This window comes from Gossypium hirsutum, chromosome A12 (assembly GCF_007990345.1).
Source record: "Gossypium hirsutum isolate 1008001.06 chromosome A12, Gossypium_hirsutum_v2.1, whole genome shotgun sequence".
Classification (NCBI taxonomy): domain Eukaryota; kingdom Viridiplantae; phylum Streptophyta; class Magnoliopsida; order Malvales; family Malvaceae; genus Gossypium; species Gossypium hirsutum.
This window is the reverse complement of record NC_053435.1, coordinates 91093764-91119706: the sequence shown is the minus strand read 5'-3', so window position 1 is coordinate 91119706 and position 25943 is coordinate 91093764. Positions and strand designations below refer to the sequence as shown.

Below are 25943 nucleotides of genomic sequence, written 5' to 3'. Positions count from 1 at the left end.
TTGATGAATATATTCTACATAGTGGTTATAAGCTTTTACTTGGCAGCTCTATGGCCCCTAATTATGCAACTGAATACAAGTTCTTTTACAAAAAATTATGGCGAGTACAAGTTTCTAACAATTTTTTTTTTTGAGAACTTGTACAATAAGAGGATTGTAGTTTCACTAATTTGCCCATCTTGTAGGTATGTCAACTATTAGAAATTTCTTGGCCTACATCGAACAATTCAGATAATTTTAGGATTTGATGGTTCATGTTTTTAATAATGCTTATTATGAAGTCAGTTGTATGATTGTGGTAATTGAGAGCATATGGTATTTTTGTAACAAATTGATTCATGAGAATTAACGAATTATTATTACTAATGTTTTAAGCAGAATAAAATCTTTAGCAGAGGAATTAAAAATGCTAGATGGTAACATACCTTCCCAATCTTGTCAGTTGCATGGGTGTCAGTCTCTCTCCTCAACCTCATTTGTTAAGTAAACTTTGGTGCGGGGTTTAAAGGCAAATTAGAACAATCAAGATCAACTATTGTTATCTGAAATAGTGATGACTTAATATTAGGACCGACAGTAATGATGAGCAAGAGCACACCTGAAGCTTTTTCAATTGAAGCCCTCGCTTGCGTCTCGGCCATTTAATTTGCTGAAGACATAGGTTTCCAATTGGTGAAGATTGAAGGAGATGCACGCACGATTATTAGGAGACTCATAGATACCCAAACGTACTAATCAGTTATCAGCACTTGTATTGATGGGAAGCAAGCTACGAGTCGTTTTGGTGCTTGTGGGTTCAAATTTTGCAGTAGGAACAACAACCTTGTGGGGCTTCGATTATAACGAGAACAAATATTGAGTGGAGGAGCTGCCGAATTTCGCCGAGGTTGTGGTGAGAAACAATGGTTGGTGTGTAGATCCACCTGAGTGAAGTTGGGAGGTTCAAGGATTTTTAACAATATTTTCTTTTTGGAAAATTGTGTTTATGGTGCCCTCTGATTTTATTGAAGTTATTAAATGAGGGTCATTCATTTGGCTAACTGTATTTTTAAGGGAGAGTGCGTTGTAATTCTTGAGGTTAAAGAAGAAATAACTAAATGTAGGTTTATAAAAATATTTACATAAATCAATTGCATTAAACAACCTAATTTCCTTATATTCTTAGAACAAAACTGTTATCCTTGTATGTCCACAAAATGAACTAACGGACGGATGTATTCTAAAATAACGGGGCTTCAATTATAATTAAAAGAGAAGAAACGGAAATAAAAATAACAGTAACTGAAGTGAACCTTTGTTCGTTGGTGCAGCTGAGCTGAGAAGTTTAAAATCTTCGGACCCGCAAAGAGAGAGCGTGTGAATCACTCCCGAAACAAGAGCCCAAAATGGCCGGCGGTGTTCACGCGCCGGACCTACGTTGATTCTCGTATAACCTTGGAGCAAAACTGAATAACAGAAAATAACCGTAGTTTTTTTTTTTTTACTTGAAACAAATTTAACCGCTTTCAAAACAAACCCACAACTATTTCTGGAGTTGGACAAGGTACTGCTGCGGGCGAGACAATACGAGGTATTTTTTTGCTTACTTTGGCTTTTATCTTGTTCTTTTATTTACATTTCTCTCGTCTTGATAAAAAAATAATAATAATAAAGTTACAAGGGAGTGGTCGGAGTTGTTGAGTTTCCCAGTGAATCATAGAACCGACGACGAGATAAGGGATCTGGGTCAACGGTATTTGACCGTAGAAACAACCACTAAGCAGGGTCAATAATGTAATTGAATGTTCTTTTTGTTATTTTCTTATACTTTCCAATCTTGTTTAGGTTATGAGTAGGCAGCATATGTTTTTTACTATTTATAAAATTATCAACATTAATTAATTTTAAAGAGTAATTCAACTCGGTTCTGTCGTTGTTTCTTTTATCCCTTTGAGTCCTCTGGTTATATATAAGGTCTCAGTTTGGCTTTTCATTTCCTCTCTTTATCTTTTGTGTTTGAGCCACTAAGATAACAGATATAGAGATAGAGAAAATGAGAACAAGAAGAGGCCTTTGTTACCCTAGGCCCGCCGATGTTTGTGTAGACAAACTAGTAGTTAAAACTCAGGATTTCGCCCGAGATTTTATGGGTTGCCGGAAACGCCAAAGATTCTCCCCGGAGATTGCAGGAAACCCTGATTTCTTCGATCTTTTACCCGATGATATTGTCATTTCTATATTCTCCAAGCTTAGCTCTACTGCCCGTTCCCCTTCTGATTTCATCAACGTCTTGATTACGTACGTCCACCTCCACTGGAATTTCCGATTGTGTTTTTAGCCATAAGTTTGGGTTTCTTTTTCTTACGAATTTTTATTTTTATTTTGTGAAACCAGATGCAAGAGATTTAAGAGTTTAGCACTCAGTTCGGTGGTGTTATCCAAGGCATCTCCGAAAATGTTTGCTATAAAAGCAAAAAACTGGTCGGAGTCAGCTCACCGGTTCTTGAAGACTTGCTCTGATGCGGGAAATGTTGAAGCTTGTTACACTCTCGGCATGGTGAGTTGACTCGGAATCAATACCAACTGATTATGAATTGTTGTTAACTTTTATCGAGTCTCTTACTGTTTTACGATTTGCTATCAGATTCGGTTCTACTGTTTACAAAATCGAGGCAGTGGAGCCTCTCTTATGGCCAAGGCGGCGATTAACTCCCACGCGCCGGCGCTTTACTCCTTGGCTGTGATTCAGTTCAACGGCAGCGGCGGCTCTAAAAATGATAAGGACCTTAGAGCCGGTGTGGCTTTGTGCGCCCGGGCTGCTTTTCTTGGCCACATCGATGCCCTACGTGAACTCGGCCACTGCCTGCAGGACGGGTATGGCGTCCGCCAAAACATCGCCGAGGGACGTCGGTTCCTCGTCCAAGCCAACGCTCGAGAGCTAGCGGCGGTGTTGTCATCAGCGAGTGCTTCTAACGAAATGACGCACACTTGGCTCACGTGGAGCCCACACCCAATCCCGCCCGCCAGCCAACGTCATCCGGCCATCCCCGGATGCCCATTGCTGAGTGATTTTGGGTGCAATGTACCAGCACCGGAGGCGCATCCAGCAAGCAGGTTCTTAGCGGAGTGGTATGAAGGTCGGGGAGGGATACCGGGGCCTGGTTTGAGACTTTGCTCGCACGTTGGTTGCGGGAGGCCGGAGACAAGAAAGCACGAATTCCGGAGATGTTCGGTTTGCGGGGCTGTAAATTACTGCTCACGCGCTTGCCAGGCTCTGGATTGGAAGCTTCGCCACAAAGCAGAGTGCGCGGCTGTTGAGCAGTGGCTGGATGAAGAAGCTGATGGTGGTCATGCTGTTGCTGGGAATGATGACGTTATTGCTGGAAGTTAAAGGCCCATGGTAATTTACTGTTTCAGAGGCCCTAAAAGCTGAAAAAAGGAAATTTACTATGGTGGTTGAAACGGCAGAGTTTCCATTCATTCCCTTAATTGGGGGTGTAAGTTGGGAGTTATTTTGAGGATTGAAAATTGGAGTTTTACTCTTCTCTTTTTGTATTATATAAATTATAGAGGAAAAATGGAGTAAAAATTAAAAATGAATGTTTGGGTAATTTGTAGGAGAATAATTCCATTGAAATTGGGCATTGCTTGCAAAGTGGGTTTGGGAAGAAATAAAAACAAAATTAGGTATGTGGATGGAATTGTGAAGTTTGCATTTCATTTAATTCCAGCAAAGAAAAAAGTAAAAGAAAGAGGGAGGGAGGGAGGGAGGCAAAGTGTATGGCAGACAATGGGGTTTCCTTTATAATTTTTCAACCCACTTTTTCCCCCCTCCCTGACTTTTTGGTGGTCAAAAAAAGGACTGACCAGAAAATTTTATATTCAGAAAGTGAAAGTGGTGGGAGATATGCATTTTGCAAGTGGTTGCTTCTTCCTCATATTGGGAGCGTTGAGTTTTTACATTAAAGTTTTGGTCTAAAATCCAAAATAAAGTAGAGGTGGTGGGGATGCAATCAGAGATGCACTTATTCTTTTTCATTAATGCTCATTGGGTCTATCTTTATTTAATAGTGAAGCCCAACCCATTTAAAAGTTGGTTTTATCGACTTTGCTGAAAAAGGAAGATCCACACCCTCATTTCTTCCCTCTTCCGATCCAACCACTACCATAATTACAACGCATTTCTCACACTTTTACTTTTTTCCTAACTTTCCCAGTTTTTATCATTAAAATCAACCCAAACTCTTGATTTTTAATCTTTCATAACATACCAAAATTTACTTACCCTGTAAAACTTATAAAATGATTCTAATAAAATAGAAAATCATAAATATTTATATATTTAAAAAAAATGTTGACATAGTAATATTAATATAATTTTCTAGGTTTTACATAAAATATAAAATAACAAAAATATCCTCTTAATAATGTTTTTATTTTATTTTATAAAAGAAATAGGTTCTTTTGGTAATTTCCTAACTAAGGGCATATTGAAAAAATTCCATTTAATTTTTTTAGTAATTTATTTTTTAAATGCGTTTGATAATTAAAAATACAAATTATTTGCTAAATTTTTTAATAAAAAATATTAAAAATAATAAGTAGATAAGAGCTACTTATCACTTAACGAAAAGTACGTTAAATTGATTTATTTTGAAAACTATGTTATTCTTTAATTATTTTGAAGACTATCATATCAATTATATGATCATTCAAATTAATTATTTTATTTAAGATATTGAACTCGAATTTTACATTGTTCTTGATTTAATATTTTTTTTAATTTACAATCTTTATATTTATTAAGAATATACTTTATTCCAAATTTTTTAATATTTATTTTTTTAGCACTTAAATTTCATTTTACCAAACAACACCTAAAGGTGTTTTATAAACCATTAAAAATTTTAATTTTATCAACATTTAATGTTTTAAATGTGTTTGATAATCATTTTAATTTCTTACTTAATATAAAATTAACTATTTTAACAGTTAATGTAGAAACAGTTAAGTTCATTTTATTTTATTGAAAATTTGAAATAAAATATTTTTATAAAAAATGAGATATTTAAATTATCATATTTATCTTTTATTCAAAATTATCTAAAATAATATAAAATATTACATTAATAAGATTAAAATTTAAAAAATAAATAACCTTTTTAAAATTCAATATTTACTTTTATCAAACAACATAAATATATTCAATACTTATCTTTATTAATTTACCAAATAATTTTTTAATATAAATTCAGCACTTATAAAATTTAGTAGTAAAAAATCATTACTTAATTTTCCAATGCTTAAATTTTTAGTTTATCTAACACACCCTAAGTTGGAACTCTGCTAATGGGTGACACAAACTCAATTGACACTTTAAATAATAGTATAGATACTAGATGCATTGAAACTCATTCTCTCGGTGAAAAAAATTAATTTTTAAATTAAAAATTTTTATATTTATACTATACTTAAAACTCAGGACTGAACTGATGTCATTATTTTCTTCGGTAAAATAAAAATTTACATTACAATTTAGGCGAGGTTAAAATATTTCTAAGTCCTTGTACGCTTCATATATTTGAAATTTAACCTTAGCTTTTGTTTTATGGAATTTAACTCCTTTATTTTTAAGATTTAAAAGTTTAAGCCCAATTGTTAATCTCATTAATATTCTTTTGTTAAATTCATGTTAATTACATAATCATTTTTCTTGTTTCATGTTTACCAATTGAGTATCTGTTTATTTCAAAATATCACACTGGTTAGTTTAAGAGAAAAATTTTAATAATATTAACAATTGAACCTAAATTTTAAAAAATGGTAAGTAAAATGGACTAAATTACTAGAAATAAAATTAAAAGGATTAAATTCTAAATGTACGAAGAGTATATAAATTTAGAGTATATTTTAATCTTTAGGAGGAGGGGGTGTTAGTACTAAGACTAAAACCCTGGACTTTAAGGTGCCAACACAAAATTTTAACCACTTACTCCTTTAAGGAGTTGATGAATTGATGTCATTAGTTTTACGAACATCAACTTAGTTAAAAAATGACTACAAATTTGTTTCTATTAATTAATAAATTATTTAATTTAAGGGATATACATAATTTATAATGCACACAATAGACGAAAAAAATTGGATCAATTAGAAAATATCACATGTCAAGTCGAAATTATCCCAGGTCAAGTTAAAATTACCTTGGGTTAAAATAATGATATCACGTATTGTGTCAAAATTATTTTTCTCTAATTAATTTAAATTAATTAAACGAATAAAGATAAAATAAAAGAGTTTAATATTTACGAATCACTTCAAATAAAGAGTTTACATTCCACAATAACTCTCTTTTACTCAAGTGATTAACACTATGAAAGGGAATCAGTTCCAAACCATTCTATACTTTCACAAGTTTAGAAATCCAAAAAGTTTTCTAAAGAGAAGATTTTGTAGACAGGATGTTCTCTCCAAAATCTCAAGAAATTTTTAAAGAAATTGAAATTTTGAAGAAATCCTGAAAACATATTAGTTCTATTTATAAAGAAAGCAGTCTTTCAGTCAAAATCTATTTCAAAAGCAAGTTACAATGACATATGAAACAAGCTATATCTGTCCAAGTTCAACCCTTCATGCGGAGATTTTTCACATCCAACGCTATGCCAGCTGTCGTATCATAATTTTTTCCACGTTAATTACCACGTTAGTTGTAGCATTATCACTTAATGACCCATTAAGGGATTTTATAAAATAAAATAAAAAACTAATATTTAAGAGGGTGATTACTAACTTTCAATTAGAGGTGAATTTATTGCAATTTTATTAAGGTTAACTGATTTAAACGTACAGTATTTTTGTGTATTTTATTTTGAAAATCATTTATAGTAATTATCAATTTTATAATAAATTTAAATTGAATAAATAACATGTTTAAATTTAATCTAATTTTATCTTAAAATTAAAAAAATTAATTAAATCGACGTTATTGGCAAAAGTAGAAAAATGAGTATAATTTAAATTTAAAATAATTCAACGTGTTTTAAATTGTTAAATTACTAAAATTAAACCCAAATGACAGAACATGAAAGAATGATAAAGTGAAATGATTTGTGAATTTTTTAAATAAAAAAATCATTAAAAAATTGTAAAATCCAATCAAATTGCTAATTCAATAGATATTTCATCCCAATTCAAATGGTTTATACTAATTTACGGGGCAATTAATTATCTCCCTTACTTTAAATTAATATATCCATTGATTATTGATCCGATTAATCGATTTAATCTAATTTCAACAACAATAATAAAAAAACAATATAATTTTAGATAAAAAAAAATTGAAATCCTGAAAACATTGACTTCAAATATATAACTTAACTAGAGATTATTAATATTATTATTTATTTATTTCAAAACAGCTTTTGTTAATTTAGGTTGCAAACTAGTTTGGATAATATGATCCAACGGATATCAGATACGTCCTTGCTTTGGATCGTGAGGCGATGAATTTTCGTGTGTTCCCCATATATTAAAAATCTGTAAATGTCATATTTCACTCAAAACTCTCTGCTCTCTTTCCTAGGTTACCCCGTTTCACTTCAGACATTTCTTCCTCTCTCCGCTCCCTCACTTCATTTTACGGTAAGATTTTACCTTTTTTGCTCAAAATTGAAATCCTAGGGTTTATACTTTTTAATCCGTTCATCGTTGCCCTCCCCCCTCTTCTGCTTTTCTGATTCGATTTTGTGTTTGCTTCTTGATCGAAACTTATCAATTGCGAGGGAAATGAAAGGGAATTGCACATTCCCGCTGTGAATCCGTGGATTATTAAAGTCTATTTTCTCTGAAACCAAGCGTAGCCCAAATATTTAACCGTCAATTTTTTATTCTTGATTTCTTACCTTCTGGTCGCGGATTTTGGTGATCTTAGATTATTATAATGAACAGTCAGCTTCCATGGCTTTTAAGTTTATTTATTTTGCCATCTGATTTCTCGCTAACCAAACATCATATAGGGTTTTGATTTAGCAGTCTTCGCTCCCAAATCATAATCAACGTTCTCTTGGGTTTATAAAAAAAACGTACTTGTAGGAACCTATTTGGGGATCGGGATTCATGTGTATAGTAAATTTTGCATATTCCAGTTGCAGAATTGCAAATGAAGCACGCAAATATTGATGTCTCTATTGGCGAAGCTCTGAAATGCTAGATCATTAGAAGGTTTAATGGGAGACTAGTGATAAGGGTGGATGGGCTTCTAGTAATAGTTCTTTTAATTGCATTAGGGATTGTTTTTGTCGGCACTTAGAGCTTGGATTGTTGTTGAATTGTATTGTAGATGGATTGGCAAGGGCAAAAGTTAGCGGAGCAGATAATGCAGATAATGCTGTTGGTGTTTGCAGTGACTGCATTCGTTGCCGGTTATGTATTGGGATCGTTTCAGATGATGGTTCTCGTATATGCCGGTGGTGTGACACTCACTGGATTGATTACAATTCCAAATTGGCCTTTCTTCAACCGCCATCCACTCAATTGGTTGGATCCCAGCGAAGCTGAGAAGCATCCCAAGCCACAAGTGACTGTGAGTTCGAAAAAGAAAGGCTTCAAGAGGTAAGGTCATTCAAATTGATCTTAGCATCGTTAGAGGTTTCTAGGGGACTGAATCGATGTTTTCTTCTTTTATGTGCTTCGATGGATACTATAGTCGAGCTGATTTTCCTGAAATTTTTTTGAACCATGAAACAATTAATTGAAGAGTAACCTTCTTATGCATTAATTTCTCTTCCTTCTTGACAATTATACTATATTACATTGTTGCTATTGGATTTTGATTTAGATTTCCTTGATTTTATTGTTGTTGGTTCGTTGTTTATAAATTAATATAATGGAAATCATTTAACACTTTCCAGGACAATTGAACCTGCTCATAGATTAGACCCATCTCTTCCCACAGCCAACCTAGTTACATTAGCATGATAAACATGCATTTGTGCTTATGTGAATGATTACATGAGAAATGATTGTATGGGACAAATTCTGCTATGTCAGTATATATCACTCTTGCTCGAGTCATGTCATGGAATTAGGTTTTTGAAAAAAAAATCAATAAATCATTAGTGGAGTTGTTTTATTGTTTAATTATAGCATGTGATATGTAAATATATTTTTTCAAAATTTTGATTATATGGTTTGAATGATAGTAATATATGCTGATGGCGTAACTATATATATGTATTTTATATATTCCATGGTTTTATAATAATGAAGAATCTGCAAGGCTATTTAGAATTCACTCTTCTTCAAAACACTACTTCATATTGGTAAATGACACAAACTCCTCTTTGATTAAACCATCTTCGTTATTCATTTTCATTTCTAACTTATATTTTCATTTTGTTTAACAAAATTAGACACGATAGTAATTAATAGCAGTATAATACACACTTATTCTAATTGGATTCAAGTCCTAGAATGACTAGATACAGAAGCAGCATTATTCAAAACTTTAAAAAGTATATTCTAAGATAAATAAAAATTATTAAATATTAAAAAGGCTTAATGTATTATAAGCCTTTGAACTTTTAAAAAAAATCAATTAAGCTCTTTTGAACTTTTTTTGTACCCTAACAAAATTGCCCAAATAGGCCTTATGTCGTTATTTCGTTACCTGTTGGTATTTAACGACAATGTTGCGTAGTTGTTAACATAGTAATACCATGTCATCACTAATGATTGATGTAGTGTTGCCATGTCATAATTGATTGCTAACGTGATAGTGTCACATCATTATTTATTGTTGATGTGACATTGTCATGATAGTAAATATAAAAAAAAGAAAAAAATTAAATTTATTTTAAAAACAAGAATACAATAAATTTGAATAAATGATTGTCTAAGTTCATTTGAATCTAGACACCTATTTATTTAGATACATTCTAAAATTATAAAAAATCATAAAAATTATAAAAAAATTTAAAATTTATAAAAATTATTAGAAATTAATTAAACATCATAAAAAATTTAAAAAGTATTATTTTTATTTTTTAAATCATAAAAGGAACATCAATAACTTATATCATAAAATCAAGATTAACAAATTTTGCTTTATTTTTGCCTCTGATTTTTCAATTTGTGAAAGTTATACTAATCAAATAAAGAATAATATTTTTTTAGAAATCTTACAAAAATTAATTTGTTTTTTATAAATATTATGGTTTATATTAATTTCTAAATATTTTTATAAATTATTTTTTTCTATTTTTTATTTTTAATAAATTATTTTCTTTATAAATTATGTAAAATTTTATAGGTTTTAATTAAAGGTAAAGTCTTTTAGATTTCGCAAGCGAATTTAAGATGTGACAAGTGTCATATTTATTTATATAATTATTTATTTTTATTTTTTTACTACACTCTATGATACACTTGTCAAACCTTCAACCCGCTTGTGGAGTCTAAGAAACTCCATTGGTAGTATATCAAATGATTTTTCTTTATTAATTTTAATAATTATTATAATTATTAATGATTTATATATATTTTATAATTCTATAATGAATCTAGACAACTATATGTCTAGATTCAAGTGACCTTGGACAACTGACTGTCTAGATTCATTGTGTGCTAATTTTAAATTATTTTTTTGTTGATGTGGCACTGCCACGCAAGCAACAAGCAGCTATGTGGCATTGCTACATAAGTAAATGGGGATGATATGGCATTGCCACGTTAGCAAACGATATTAACATGGTGTTAGATTGCAATCAATTGCAAAACTAGGCTTTTGAGGGGGAAACTTAGTGGGAGATTGATCTAGCCTTTGTATAACGATGAGGTCGCCAATTTAATGAGAGTTAGATTGATGTTATTAGGACTTGAATAATTGGTTGTATTCTAAGAAAGATGCTGGATCATTACTCTAGGCTAGCCTCGCAGACGTAAATTAAGGTTGATCTGCGTAAACAATCTCGATGTTCATCTTTATGTTTTTGTACTTTTGATTTTGTGGTTAAAATTGTGGCCATAGTTCCAAGCTTTATTTTAGACACAATTTATGTTTGCAAAACTAGTACCCCTTCATTTTTACAATTGGTATAAGAGCCTCTCACTTAACATAAATAGTGATTATCCTGGTTGATATAGTTACTTACAATGGAAGAATATTTAGTCTCATGCCACCCTATGCTCGATGGGGCAAATTATGTATATTGGAAAGCTAAGATGGAATCATTTATTAAGTCAACAACCGAACGAGCCTAAAAGGTTATTTTAATTGATGAACTCATCCTTTCACAGAAATTGAAGGAGTAAAAACTCTTAAGGCTGAAACAACCTGGACTACTGAAGAAGAAATGACTGCTAATGTCAACTCCAAAACACTTTAACTTGAGTGGATGATGGACTTGTTGGAAAATTGAGTCCGGAAAACACAACGGAAAATAAGTTTAAGGGAAAATCAGAGTTGTGTTATCTAAAGTAATAAATACTTAATTAAAATTGCACCTTTATGATTTGTCAAGGATGAATGCTTCAATCAAGCAGTTTTCTTTGCTATCCTCAAACTCACGTCTATTGAGTATGGGCTCGCTTTGAATTAGAAATTTTTTCACAAATTAACAATGGGGCAATTTTATAATTTCTCTAAACTTATGCGATCAAGTTGTAAATAACAAGAATATCTTTAGAAATTTTTTAAAATTATTTCTTTAAAGAATTTTTTTTTACAACTTTTCTTGAATTCAAGTGTGTGAAAATGATGACTCGTGCTCATTTTATATAGGGAGAATTTAGAGAAAGTTCAACTAGGATTAGAATTAATCACATTAATATTAAATTAATATAATACTATCTAGATAAACATTAAATTAAATTTAATATTTCTTATTAATATCTATATAAATATTAAATTCAATTTAATATTAAAATCATTAAAATAATATTATCTTTAGAAAATTTAATTTGAAATCAAGTTACCTAGTAGAATTCTACTAGAAGTCTAATTTTTCCACTACTCTACCACCGAAGAACCATTACCACCAACTATCCTCTGGTGCCTGATGATGCCATCGTCGACGCGACTCTCTCAGTGCCTCGAATCGTCATCGTTTTGCCTGAATGGGTCTGGCCGGTTCGATCCTGTCCAGTGACGTCCAGATTGGTCCGGTCCAACCACCTGTTGGACTGTCAGTCCAGTTTCATACACAGGGCTCGATTCAACTAGTTTTTGGGTTTCAATATTGGATTTTAATTCTCGGGTTCAATTTTCAATCTCAGGTGCAATTTTTAAGTTTAGTTACCCATTGGGCCAATTGTCTGATTTAAAAATTAATTTTCAAAAATATTATATTTATTTTAATTAATTTGATTAATTTAATTTTACTTGATCAAAATTAATTTTCCCAAAAATCATTAAGATTTTTCAAATTAATTTTTCAAGAAAATTCTTTAATCAAATTCTCTAGTTGAACAAATTCTCACGACTACCGAATTTAATTTCACATCGAATAAATTGACTCAATTAAATTATTTTCAAAGTTGTAGAATTTTGTTCTCATTCAAATGTAATCCAATCGAGCTTTTGTTGAGCTAGTAGAAGGACCAATCAGACATATAGAATTAGGCTCGAGTAATTATAATTATGTCTAGAAGCATCGTTTTGATAATTTGCAATTTACATAATCATGGAGTAAATACCATTATTGAAAACTCCTTATTATATACTATTTACGAAAGCAATCCATCCAACTACTTTTTCCAATGACCTCGTCATGTGTGTGTTACCCTCATATGGTATCATTGATTCCTTTGAATTAAATACGTTCACTCAATACAATCCTATTTTATCTCATTGTCACCATTGGGTTTTCTTAATGATTAGTATGATCATTGCCAACTAATGACTGTGATAAATTATTCGTTCGAGAACGAGCAACCCGTGGCCACGTTTCATATTTATCAATTCACACAACGCCAATAAGAGGATATTGTTAACTCCTTAATCAAGCTATTAATTTCATTGTTTCTAGTAAAGCCATGTACTTCACGATCATCTTTAGAGCATAAGGCTCCACTTATATCAAAATACATGGGTTACATAACCATGATCAGTGACTAATTCAGGATTTAAGTAAGTTACACTATGAAGGTCACAAGTGGATTAATTCACAAACGGATTCAGAATTAATTTAACTTGTGTCCAATCCAATGTATCATTCTTTCAATGAATACATTTATGCCTCTACCAGTGGAGCCAACTGCTCTGATAGTTAAGATTAGCCATCCCCTTAGTTGGAATTGTAGACGACATAATACTTATTATGAATATTTGAATCAAATGCTCACTTTGATTTTTTTACTGGATTACAACTTATTTAGATTATTTACTGAAGTAAGTTATTTTTCTTGTAATGTAAACATTCTTAAAGTGTCATTTATCATTAATTTGAACTTAGACAATCAATAAGCTAACATTTGTTTGTCATAATTTTGCTATGTATGCAAAACATACACAAAAGATATAATAGTGAAATGTGAAATTAACTTTATTTATTTATCGTTTAAATACATAGAAAAGAGTTGCATATTTACTACAATATGGGCACATTTCCCAATAGGACTATGTATGCATGACTTGTATACTTTGATGTAAATGAAAGCCTGAGTTCAAATTGATAAAGAACCAAAAGTTGATACATTTGGTGTACTGACTTCTACATGATGTTGCATCATTCCACAATAGTGGAATTCATAGCCTAATAAAGGCTAAATAATATCCTCCCATCGACATTATATGATAGATGGAAAGTAGCGTGGCCACGGGTTAATTGTTTTAGTATAAATGATTAAATTACTATTTGATAGTAATTGACTTTTCATGAAGAAAGATATAATTGTTACCAAAAGATTAAATAAAATTATATTGTGAGAATGAATTTATTCCAATGAGATTAAAGATATTCTATGAGGGTAACACACTTATAACAAGGTCATTGGACAAACACTTATTGAATAACTTTCGTAATGGTATATAATACAAGAAAGCTTAGTTATGATACTTTAATGAATGATTTCATGACTAAATAATATTGTAATTAATAGGCAAAGAGTTGGAACTTAGTTACAAATTATTTGATCCCAAATTATATATATCCAATCAGTTCTTCTGCTAGCTCAAGATAACTAGAAATGAATTGCATGTAGAGCCAATAATTTGAAATGAATGAAAATGATAAAGTAAGAGAAATAGATCGCATGTATTATTATTCGCAATGAATGTGTTTTCTTGCTAAGTACAAAGGATGACTTAAAAATTAATTTAAGCTCTTCGAATTATTATTTAATTAATTTTAATTAAATAATTGATGTTTGAAGTAAGAATTAAATTAATTAGTCATTGTGGATTTGTTGAATAAGTCAATTAAATATATTTTCTTAATAGATTCTACTATTGTAAAGTGGTCATGACTTTAACGGTATCAGAATTGAGTTGAAAAAATAATTTAATTGAGAAATTAATTTAGTTAATGTAACTAATTAAATTAATTGATTAAATAAATAATATTTGAGAAATAGAGATTAAATATTGGGTTGGATAAATTATGAGTATTGGATAAAAAGTTCAGATAGCACATGTAATTGGATCTAATACATGAAAAACCTAACTAGGCCTTATGAAAAACAAGGGGCGACAATCCTTTAGTTAAGACCTTATTTCAACAGAACTCTTATACTGATTCTCTATAAATAGGAACTATGTGTTGAATTATGCATTGTTATTCTATCAAAAAATAGTGAAAATTTATTTTACAAAATAAAATTTATTTTTTGGGAAAACCACATAATTCTAGTTATAGAGAGAATTAACTTCCCTATTGAAAGTTAATAAAGTTTTCTATTCTGTGCAATTGGTTCATAATTCTTTAAGCCCACACATAAAACAATTCATGATTCGAGAATAGAGGAGAAGACTGTTTGGTTGAAAGTCGAGACCGATTTAACAACCTCGTACAAAGTACATGTATTATTTCAGTTAAAGTTTATTTCTATAAATATGACAATGACTCGATTTTAAAGAAAATTTTAAACTTTTATTATGCTTAAAAACACTGTTTTCTAAATCGATTTTTCCAACATCTATATTTTGAAGAGATTGATGATGCTTTTCGCTTGACCTTGTGTAGCTTCAAAAAGAGAAAGGGAGGATAGAGTAGGAAAAAAGAAAGAAATTATATTAAATTATATAATTTTTTTTGTCAACATTTAATTGGTTTAATGGAAGTGGAATGTTGGACCAACGTGATAACAAATTTAAAGTTTAAACTACAACTTTTGACCAAAAAAATGAAAAAAGTTTAAATAAATGAGAAAAACTCTATAATCTAGGATAACTTTTGACAAAGTTCTTTTTTTAAACTTTTGTTGTGTTTTCTTAAATCGATGTTTCCAACATCTATATTTTGGAGAGATTCACAATATTTTTTCACCTGACCTTGTGTTCTTCGAGAAAGAGAAAGATAGGAGAGAGCAGGAAAAAAGAACGAACTTATATTAAATTTTATTTTATTTTATGTGTTAACATTTAATTGGTTTAATGGAATTGGAATGTTGGACCAAAGTGAAAAAAAGTTAAAGTTTAAAGTTTAAAGTATAATTTTTTATTAAAAAAAGTTTAGATATATGAAAAAAAAACTCCATAATTTAGGATAAATTTTTTTATTTAAGCAAAAAAAAATTATTCCTTTAATTTATGAACTGACCAAAACAAATTTGATGCCTTGGTTAAACACGGATAGGGATTGTATAAAAATAATTAATTTAAGTCAGCACATACCCTTTTATAAAAAAAAAGTCAGCACCTATCCATATCGTAGTGGAAGTCATCGTATATCTCTTTTATATGACGTTGTGATGCTCTGTCTGTTCTATCTTCGATGTTATATTTATATTATATATTCAGTCCCCCATTCCTCGCTCTTTTGCATCAAATCTCCTCATCTGCTTCTCTTTTTACACAAGCAAATTCTTTTCCATTATTTTCAGGTAACCCTTTCCTTCAATCTATTACTTGTTTGTTAAGACTGAGAGAAGGTTTTACATGGACGTTTCTAAAGGTTGTACGTTGCTTTTTTGGTCAGACATCAACTAGTATTTTATTATTGTAGATAAAAAAAATATCTAGGAAAAAATGCCTGCTTTTGTGAGAGGAAAGAAGAGGAACAAAGGATCCATCGAATGTCTCACTTCCCTGGTTGACCAAGATAAATTGATTCATTCAAAAGTTAATGAGGGTGATAAATTTGAAGCCATCCCGTTGCTTCCGGGGCTTCCAGATGATGTGGCTAAGTATTGCTTGGCTCTTGTTCCTCGTTCGAGCTTCCCTTCCATGGGCGGTGTATGCAAGAGGTGGAGGTCGTTCATTGAAAGTAAAGAATTCTTGAGAGAGCGAACAATGGCGGGTATGGCTGAAGAATGGCTTTATGTTTTAACTATGGAATCTGAAGGAAAAGAAAGTCGGTGGGAGGTTTTGGATTGTTTGGGACATAAACGTCAAGTTCTCCAACCAATGCCGGGGCCTAAAAAAGTAGGGTTTGGGGTAACTGTCGTTAATGGAAAGCTTCTTGCCATAGCCGGCTATTCAGTTATATATCAACGGGATTGCTTCTGCCTCACCTGATGTTTACCAATATGATTCTTGCCTCAACAGGTTTGTTCTATTATTTACTGGTTAATTAGGAAATAACCATTTGAAAAACATATATATATTTAATATTTAAATAATAATATTATTTAATTTTCATATTAAAGTTAATATATTATAAAATTGAAGAACGGGTCAACCTAGTTTGATTTTTTTTTCCTTGGGGAAAGCACATTTTTAGGGTAATATTTTTAACCAAATTCTCTGAGATATGGATGAGTCTTCAAGGTGCAAAGGATAGCCCGTCCTTTTGATAGGTTTGATCATCATCCGTGACATATCTCTATGTTTGCAGATGGAGAAGACTAGCAGACTTGAATGTTGCTCGTGCAGATTTCGCCTGCGCAGAGGTAAATGGCAAGGTTTATGTTGTCGGAGGCTATGGGGTTGAAGGTGAAAGCCTTTCCACCGTAGAGGTGTATGATCCTGACACAGATAAATGGACTCTAATCCAAAGTCTCCGTCGACCACGGTGGGGTTGCTTTGCATGCGGATTGAATGGAAAACTTTACGTATGGTGCGGAAGGTCAAGCTTTACAATTGGAAACTCTAGATTTGTGGATGTGTACAACCCCGAGAACCGCAACAGGTGTGAGATGAAGAATGGTGGTTGCGTCATGGTCACCACCCATGCCGTGGTGGAGAAGAAGCTTTTCTGCATGGAGTGGAAGAACCCACGGAATTTGGCAATATTTGACCCGAATGATGGTTCCTGGAAAATGGTTTGGGTTCCACTGACAGGGAGCACAAGTGTAGGGTTTCGGTTTGGAATATTGGGTGGGAAACTTCTACTGTTCACGGTTGAGGGCGGCGCCCATGATTATCAAACCCTTTCGTATGATCCAAATGCAAGGCCAGGTTCGGAATGGCAAACTTCAAATATAAAGCCTTCGGGTTTGTGCCTATGCAGTGTCACAATCAAAGTTTGAATGAATCGTTGATTGATAATTTTATAGGCTTCATTTGGATTCACACACCTTCAGTGCGTTGGAATGTCAACACTTTTATAACACAAGTTAAAAATCCATCGCACTGTTTTGTGCCTTAGAGTGGAGAACTTGTAAACATGGCTCCATTTACTCATCACTGGAGGCTTTGGGTGAAGTTGCAAAGTTGAACATCCAATGGAAATAAAAATGGTTTAGCTCTTTCTTTGGACTGTCTTTTTACATCTTTAACTATTTAATTTTTAATAGTTTTTCTACTTTTAACTTTTAATTTTATTCATTTTTTATTAAAATGTTTTTGAATTAATTCTTTTAATATGGTTAAATTTTTAAAAATATTTTATTTTTGAATAAATAATTTATTAAGTATATAATTAGTTGATTAATATGGATAATAATATATTGAAAATTTAAATTAATTTTAAAATATATAAAAATAATTTAGAAAATTGCTCTCAAGAAAAAAAAAACGCTCATATTAATAGCTTTAATAGTCCTTTTTCATTCTCACTTTACTGTTATAGCTATGTTTGAATCTAAACATGTATCTAACTATTTAGCTTGAATCTCATCGCTACAATATTCAATTTCGCAATTACTATTGTTTTTAATTTTACCAAAACCAATTTCACTCCAAATTCTCTAGACTTTGATATTTGGATAACAACACAATTGTGAGCTTAATCAATTGAATCATTATTTTTCACTTCGAGGTCGAAGGATTCACTGTTTGACAACATTAACCTGTTTTTTTTTTTGGATAATACCATATATAATATTTGTGCTTCAAAAATGTTTAATATGGTACTTAAATTATCAATCCATGTATTATTATTACACTTAGAGTTAACAATGTTAGTAAGTGCCAAAGAGGCAAACAAAACATATTAGGGGGTTGGGATATTTATACGAAGTAGACATGTTTAAAGTATGGGTCAGTCCAAATAATATGTGTTTAACTTGAGCTAGTTTTTATTCACCCAAATTAGCATTTAAAAAAGCAAAATAGGTTAAATATTCAATTTATATTAGATGTTGAAATTATTTAAGTTTATTTTTATCAAATTAATATTTAAATATTACTTTATATTAGTTTATCAAATTAAACTAAAAATATTAACAAATTTTATATAAAGTTTTATAAATTATATAAAAGAAATCAAACTAAAAGAACATTGGAAAACTTTGAGGGAAGAAACACAAATTATCGTATTTTTAGACCTTAATTATAAGGTAATAAAATTTTTTAAAAAAATTTAAGGGGCTAAAATGAGTACTCACAAAATTTAGGATACATATATATTGTTTTCAAAATAGCAATTCTACATGGATATTATAATACTTTGTTAAACACGTAAATAAAACGTAACTGCTGTTAAATCGAATTAAAACCTTTAAACCCATAAGTCATCTCCTACAATTCAAAATTCTATTTAATTGATCATACTGAAAATTTATTTAAATGATTTGTTTGGGAGTTGAAAATTTTGTATTTAACTTATTAGTTTATGTTTAAGGTGCGGGATGGATTGAAGTGATAGATAATGAAGAGATGAAGAGTAAGATGTATCGAAATGAGGATTAAGAATAATTTGTTGAAAGAAAGTGGTAAGTCTGATGAATTTAGCAAGTTTATGAAAAAGGTGAGATTTTGCAGCTTCAGAAAACAACATACAATGATATGATCGCAAGAAGTGAGGATGTCATAGGAATTTGCTTTAGTTGGATTCTATTTTTTTTTTATTCATTATGTATTTTGGGATCCTTAAGCTTATGTATTTGTTATGGTTAAATTTTAATGGTATGTACATGGATGTGTTTTGTGCCATTTTGCTAATTTTTATAAATTCCACACTCACACAAGAAAAAAGAAAAAACTAGAGTTGAACCATTTTCAATTTTGAGATTGTAGATTGTTTACAAGAGATTTATACAGAATAAATATCAGTTATTGTGAGGGTTTATTAGCCCTTTCTTTATCTCATTAAAGCCCATGTTTGGTGGGCTGATTTTTTTTCCCCAGGGGAGCATCTTGCTTCATTACTGCCAACGGAGTTGGAGATGGATTCATGCGCACTTCTGCTTCTTGACTTTGGAAGCTTGTTCAGCATTTCAGCTTTGTCTTCCAACTCATCTTTCATATTTGTGTAATTATTCACAGCATCATCATCATCATCATTAGAGCTCTCTCTAAATAACTCAATTAGTTGCTTCTTTGTATCTGTGGGAGAATTTTCCTTCAAGGTTTTCCGGTTTTTAGGGCTATTTCCGCAAGAAAAAGTAGAATCTGGATGAAACCAAGCTTTGTCAAAAGCAACGATGTGATTTTGAAGTTAAGAAACTTAGCAATGCTATTATTATGGGGAAATGAAAATAGTTTGTCTCAACAAAATTAGGGAAAATCTCACCACCATTCACACTGAAGAAATCTTCACTGTCAGATTCTAACCATTGGATGGAATCAAAAAACTTCTCCTCTGTGTTACCTGCATAGAAATGATAGACACACTTCAGTTAGATATGTTAAAAACTTGAGTAAATTAGTTTCCAGGCAATAATAAAGGTTAAAGATCTGCATAATGTAATAATCCATTGATGACAAAAAAAGAAAATAAATGTTAAGAAAGCCAGGTTAAGGAACAAACTCGAGTCTCGAAAACTAATTTCTTGTTCCATTGATGATGGCTGACGCCTGGAACCGAGTTCAGCAATGGAGCGCTCCTTTCTGGCAATGTTCTTCTTAGTGGGGGATTGAATTTGGGCACTAAGATTCATGTCTATAGCATCTTTGTTCTTGCAAACTCTAGCGCAATTGCCCATGTCTTTTTGCGACAATGACTGTGTCTCCTACACATTCATGAGGCGGCACTTTAACCAGCCTGTTTTTCTTCAATGCAAGCCAAGAAAAAAAGAGAAGAAAATTGAGAGAGAAAGGATAGGAATATGGGATTTTAGCTTCTTTTTTTTTTTTTTTGCTTGAATTAAATCAACCAAAATGAGGGGAAGGGAGTGGGGAGCTGATTGCTCTTAAAAGCAAAGAAATATCACTGCTTGCTAGCTTGGGTCCATCCATAATCAATGATCTCTTAATTTGGCCTTTATACTGTGCCATTATCTTTGTTTGATTGATACCTTTCTTACTGAACTATTATTTTCATGGCCGTTGCAGGAAAAGAAATAAAGGTTGTTTGTGGGGGTGGTTTCATCATTCCTCTTTTTTGGATTTGTTTTAACTTTGCTTTACCGACATTAACCTCGTTCCAAACTTGTATGCTAAGTTCAGTGTATAAAAGGAACCCTGAATCCAGATCAACTTGACAGTTCTTTTCTTATCTTTGCTTTGCTTTGAATAATTTTCAGATCCCGTTGTATTGTATTGTATTGTAGGGATCACCAAAGACTGAAGAATTCAACTTTGATTTTGTTATACCAACAAGTATAACGCCACATCTCAACAGAACTTAGTGTTGGCCACCTCAGAAGTCGAGTATAGAAGTGCAGCTAATGCAACATCCGAATTGACATGATTTCGTTCTCTGCTGGATGAAATATGTGTGAAGATTAAAGGCATACCAGTAATTTGGTGTGATAATTCCAGCACGGTGTCCTTGGCAGCAAATCCAGTGCTACATGCTCATGTTAAGCATGTTGAGCTTGACTTACATTTTGTGCGTGACAAGGTGCTCAGCGACAACTTCAGGTCAACTATGTACCTGGGAATGATCAAGTAGACCAAACCGTTAACCATAGGTGTTTTTTCTTGTTGTCATGCTAAGATGAATGTGATTGCTATTGAGTCTGGAGGGGGAATATCAGAAGTAACTAAGTAACTTGAATTAATTAAGAGCAATTCATTGTTAGTTAAGTAGTTAAGGGTAGTTTTCTACTTTGTTAATGATTCATTTCTGGAGTATAAGTATTGAATGTGGATTGTAATTGTTAAGTTAGATTAATGAGTTTTCTAATAAGACTATACTCTTAATTTCGTTAGAAGTCTAGAATGGTTGAGTTTCAACTTTCATCTATATTTACTTTTTCTATTAAGAGTTGGAAGTTGCCAACTAACTGGCGAGTTCCCTCATGGTTTATTTATTTTCCTAAAAACATTAAATCTGAGTACTAGTTTTTTCTTCTCAAATTCCATGGCCTTATAGGATACACTTGCCATATGATCAACAGTGTTAAGTAAAAGGGTCAAACTTAATGTCAGAAAAATAATATCTAACAAAAATGATTTACTTAACCCATGAAATGTGCATTTAACCCTACACAGATAGAATTAATGCCTTAGCACTGTGGCCTTGAATTGTTAGAAAAGAAAGAAATTATTACAATCACATCCCAGGGATAAACAGAAATTTAAAATTACAAAAAAAAAAAAATTGTAGCCAAGAAAGGACACATTGTCTCCTATTGGCTCTCCCGAGACAGTTGAATTTTCAAGAAAATTTTGGGCCTAATCTGGAAAACCATTTAGAGGAATGAATATAGTTAATCTTCGACCCCTAACAAAAATCAGTATACCATGTTATTTCACAGACAAAAGACAAAACAAGCTTATATATGTGTGTTGTTAATTTATGTTCCAATTCTTTCAAGATTCTCGGAAACAGTTTTCATCCTGGGTCGAATCTCAGGGTCTGCTTCAGTGCATGCAAGCGCTACATGAAAAACAGCTAACACTTCCTTCTTGGAATGCACTTCTTGTAATAACATCGGATCCACCATATCCGACAAGGGGTTTTCTTCTTCGAATCCTTTCCTTACCCACCTCACCAGGTCTGGAATTTCCATGGAAGTGGATGTGGTCGGAGATAGCTCAGAGGACTTCCCGGTGAGTAGTTCAAGTAAGACCACTCCAAACGAATAGACATCCCATTTTTGGGTGGGTCGACCACCGATGACTCGAGCCTCCGGCGCTTGGTAGTTGTTGGTTCTTTCGGTTTGGATCGATTTGTAAGGAAGTCCGCCAATGAAGCCACCGGACGAAGAGGGATCGCTGCCGGTGATGGTGATGAGTTTGTTGAGTCCAAAATCGGAAATGTAGGGATGGAATTCATGGTCAAGGAGGATGTTGGAGGGTTTGACGTTGCCGTGAACGAATTTCCTGGGACTGCATTCGTGAAGGTAGGCCAGGCCACGGGCGGATCCCTTTGCGATTTTCAGCCTTGTTGACCATGAAAGGTTTGTTGATGGCTGACCATTTCTGCCTGAAATTATTGTATTAGCTATATAATAAAACTACATAAATGAGTATCTAAACTCTTTTTCTTCTACGTAACATGTGTGGTATGGTAACTTAAAAAGATAATACTAAATTGACTTTTTTTTACCATATGATCCAAGGCCGAAGGTGACTGTTGGGGGACCTACCATTTGGTATACAACTCATTTAAAAGCAATAGTAACCTGTCAACCTCACTAACAAATAAGAGAGAAGCAAAAACAACTAGATTTTCTACTGTATTTTACCACTAAATTTGTACTAAACCATACCCGCTGTGGGTGTTTTCTTATTCAAAAGATCTCTTTATTATGCATGCATTTTTATTTTTTAAAAATAATAATATTTATTCTAAATATATATTTTTAAAATACAACATCTTTATACTAGATCGGAAAGTGAAGGTCTTTAACAAAAGTTTCGGCACTATGAGAGTACAATTGTAACGGAAAGGGACTACACTGGCAGGCCTAATGAGTCCCCGTGGGTGAGTAATTACACTCATAACGGGTCGCCCACTTTGGACCACTTCATTTCTAGATCATCATCATTAAGCATGACCAACGTTAGATTATTATTATTACCATTATTTATGCTTTTAAATATACCAAATAAAGAGAAAGGGAAGGAATACTAAATTTTATTAACATACCAAACACACGATTAAAAGAAGCAAATGTATCAACTAATGTTAGGAATGAACAGGGTTGAACCTTCAACATCATAGAAAAATATATACAAAAAAAAGAACGCAAATTGTATTAAATAATGATAAAAACTTAAACAAATTGTGATTGATCGGATGCAAGTGTTGAATATGTATTTGAAGGATAGGAAGACAGATTTTTGAGAAAAGAATAAAGAAAGTGTGGAGGATAAGGAAATAGTAGAGTTGGGTGGAAGAAGAGGAAAAAGAGAAGCTAACCTTTCATGGCATTGGTCAAATTGCCATTGGAGATGAAATCACTAATGAGAAGCTTTTCATCAGGAGCCCAGTAATAAGCTCTCAACTTCACAACATTGGGATGCTTAACCTTCCCAATGGCTTGAACTTCAGCAGCAAACTCCCTGCACCTCTGCTGATCTGATCCACCCTCACCCAATCGACGTACAGCTACGGGGACCCCATTTCCAAGGACCACCTTGTAAACTATGCCAAGCCCACTCTTTCCCAACACATAAGCTGACGCTCTAAGCAGCTCGTCCAGTTCAATGCTGAACCCTTTATCAATGGCCACCAACTCTCCTTCTCCCTTCGCCGATCTCTCCCCTTTCTCATGGTCTTCATTTTCCGAATCTTCGTTTTGAAACCCATTGATACAAGCACATGAACGAAGTTTCCTTCTATCGCTTTCACCAAATTTGCGTTTCCCAGTGCAGCTACAACCATTTGACGAATCTTTCTTTTTCCAGTAAATGTAGGCTATAATCAACCCTAAGAAAGCCAGTCCAGCGGCATCGGCTGCTGAGATTAACAAAATTAGTCCAGGGCCAATTCCTTTTTTCTGTGTTTCGCTTAAATTATTAGGGCCCGAGCTTTGAGTTCCTGAAAGACTAAAGTTGGAGTTTGTACAGGGTTTTTGAAGAGGAAACCCACATAAAAGAGGATTGTTTAGAAATGCCGTTGGTCCCTGGTTAGCAAACGATCCAGTTTCCGGTATTTCGCCGCTTAAATTGTTGTTTCTGAGATCAAAGCTGACAGTAACCGCCAAGTCACCTAAGGTTTTCGGGAGCTTACCAGACAAGTGATTGTAAGACAAATTGAGTGTCGTCGACAATGAATTTAACTCCCCGATGGTACTGGGAATCGACCCGTTGAATTCATTGGAGGAAAGATCGAGCTGAACTAAGTTTTCCATTTCCGGCCAAATCCCGCCGGGAATTTGACCCGAGAACTTGTTTTGAGCTAGGATCAACCTCTGTAACTGCTTGCAATTCTTAAGATTATCAGGCAAAGAACCCGACAGCGAGTTGTTGGAGAGGTCAAGGTTTTGTAACATCGGAAGATTGCAAATCAATGGAGGCAGCGAACCGGAAAGATTGTTACCGTACAAAAACAAGCTGTGAAGCGACGTTGCGTTGAACAGCTGGTCCGGTATGGAACCGTAAAAGTTATTATTGTGAAGATTCAACCTTCGGAGGTAAATTAATGTTCCAAGCTCTGACGGAATGTAACCCCTGAGATTCTTACCGGAAACGGCGATCCCGACAACACGTGGGTCGGGGAAGCCTGTAGTGTTCATGCAGGAAATGCCGGACCAATGGCAGGGCGTGGCGTCGTTTTCGTTCCAGTCGGCGAAAGGTGAGTTGTGACCGGCGGGTAGGTCGACGGCTGATTTTAAAGAGAGGAGAGAAAGACCGTCAGGGGAAAGTGAAAGGATAGGGTTCAGGTTTCGGAATAGGAAGAAGAGAGTAAAGAGAAGCAAATTGTTCATGATCAATTAAAAGCAGCTCAGTTTCCCTTTTCTCTTTTCTTTTTCTTTCTTGAGAATAAAAAATGTGGGTTTTGAAGAAAAAATGAAAGAGAAGAAGAAATGAGGAATAGTTGGTTGGTTTAATGTGGTTTTGAGTGAGTTCTTACAGGGAAGTTAAAGGCGGAGAAGAGGAGGGGGTAGTTGGGTGAAGAAGAGGAGGTATTTATGAGAAAGAGACTTGAGGAAGACGAGATTTCTATTCGACGGTGGGACCCTACCTCGGGCTAGAAAAAGTTGAGGCGAAAGTGGATATGGTGGTGGTCGTGGTGGAGAAGGGTTTGTAGTAGAAGAAACGTGAGTTAGAAGAATGGAGTGAAAAGGAGAAAAAGATACGGAAGTGCTGGTTATATATTGTTTTAAGATTATTTTTTTAGATTTAATATATATATTTTTATGTAATCCCACAAAAATCAATATAATAATTATTTTTTAATTATATTTTAGATTAATGAAGAAAATTATTTAAAACATATATTATTAAAATTTATATAAAATTTAATAAAATTTTGATTAAAATAATAAAATTGAGTGATTAAAACATTGGTTCAGCGTTTACGTTCTCTGTTGAGTAACAAAGTGCAATCATTATTTTAACATTTTCATCATCTACAAGTTTCATCTCG

At 32.7% G+C, this 25943-nt stretch overlaps 4 protein-coding genes and 1 pseudogene across 8 annotated transcripts; 3 read left to right on the top strand and 2 right to left on the bottom strand.

The window, feature by feature from the left end:
* The first annotated feature begins 1359 nt into the window (after positions 1-1359).
* LOC121210980 (F-box protein At1g67340) lies at positions 1360-3579 on the top strand. Its single transcript, XM_041083066.1, has 3 exons — positions 1360-2277; positions 2374-2536; positions 2624-3579. Exons 1-3 carry the CDS (start codon positions 2033-2035, stop codon positions 3368-3370), a joined length of 1155 nt encoding a protein of 384 aa, XP_040939000.1. The 5' UTR covers positions 1360-2032; the 3' UTR covers positions 3371-3579.
* Positions 3580-7461: 3882 nt separating this feature from the next.
* On the top strand, positions 7462-16240 carry LOC121210979 (probable signal peptidase complex subunit 1). Of its 5 annotated transcripts, none has more exons than XM_041083065.1 (3): positions 7462-7620; positions 8318-8589; positions 16140-16240. In XM_041083065.1, exons 1-3 carry the CDS (start codon positions 7522-7524, stop codon positions 16141-16143), a joined length of 375 nt encoding a protein of 124 aa, XP_040938999.1. In that variant the 5' UTR covers positions 7462-7521; the 3' UTR covers positions 16144-16240. The 5 variants fall into 5 exon arrangements, with proteins under 5 accessions (XP_040938999.1, XP_040938996.1, XP_040938998.1 ...); XM_041083062.1 differs by having other exon boundaries at positions 16113-16240; XM_041083064.1 differs by having other exon boundaries at positions 16018-16240.
* On the top strand, positions 16163-17825 carry LOC121210978 (F-box/kelch-repeat protein At1g67480-like; annotated as a pseudogene).
* Positions 17826-19500: 1675 nt separating this feature from the next.
* Positions 19501-20798, bottom strand: LOC121210977 (uncharacterized protein At3g27210). Its single transcript, XM_041083060.1, has 3 exons — positions 20268-20798; positions 20031-20108; positions 19501-19909 (listed from the first exon to the last, which is right to left on the bottom strand). Exons 1-3 carry the CDS (start codon positions 20440-20442, stop codon positions 19599-19601), a joined length of 564 nt encoding a protein of 187 aa, XP_040938994.1. The 5' UTR covers positions 20443-20798; the 3' UTR covers positions 19501-19598.
* A 1058-nt stretch (positions 20799-21856) lies between these two features.
* On the bottom strand, positions 21857-25719 carry LOC121210976 (receptor protein kinase-like protein ZAR1). Its single transcript, XM_041083059.1, has 2 exons — positions 23772-25719; positions 21857-22832 (listed from the first exon to the last, which is right to left on the bottom strand). Exons 1-2 carry the CDS (start codon positions 25279-25281, stop codon positions 22201-22203), a joined length of 2142 nt encoding a protein of 713 aa, XP_040938993.1. The 5' UTR covers positions 25282-25719; the 3' UTR covers positions 21857-22200.
* Between the last annotated feature and the right edge of the window lie 224 nt (positions 25720-25943).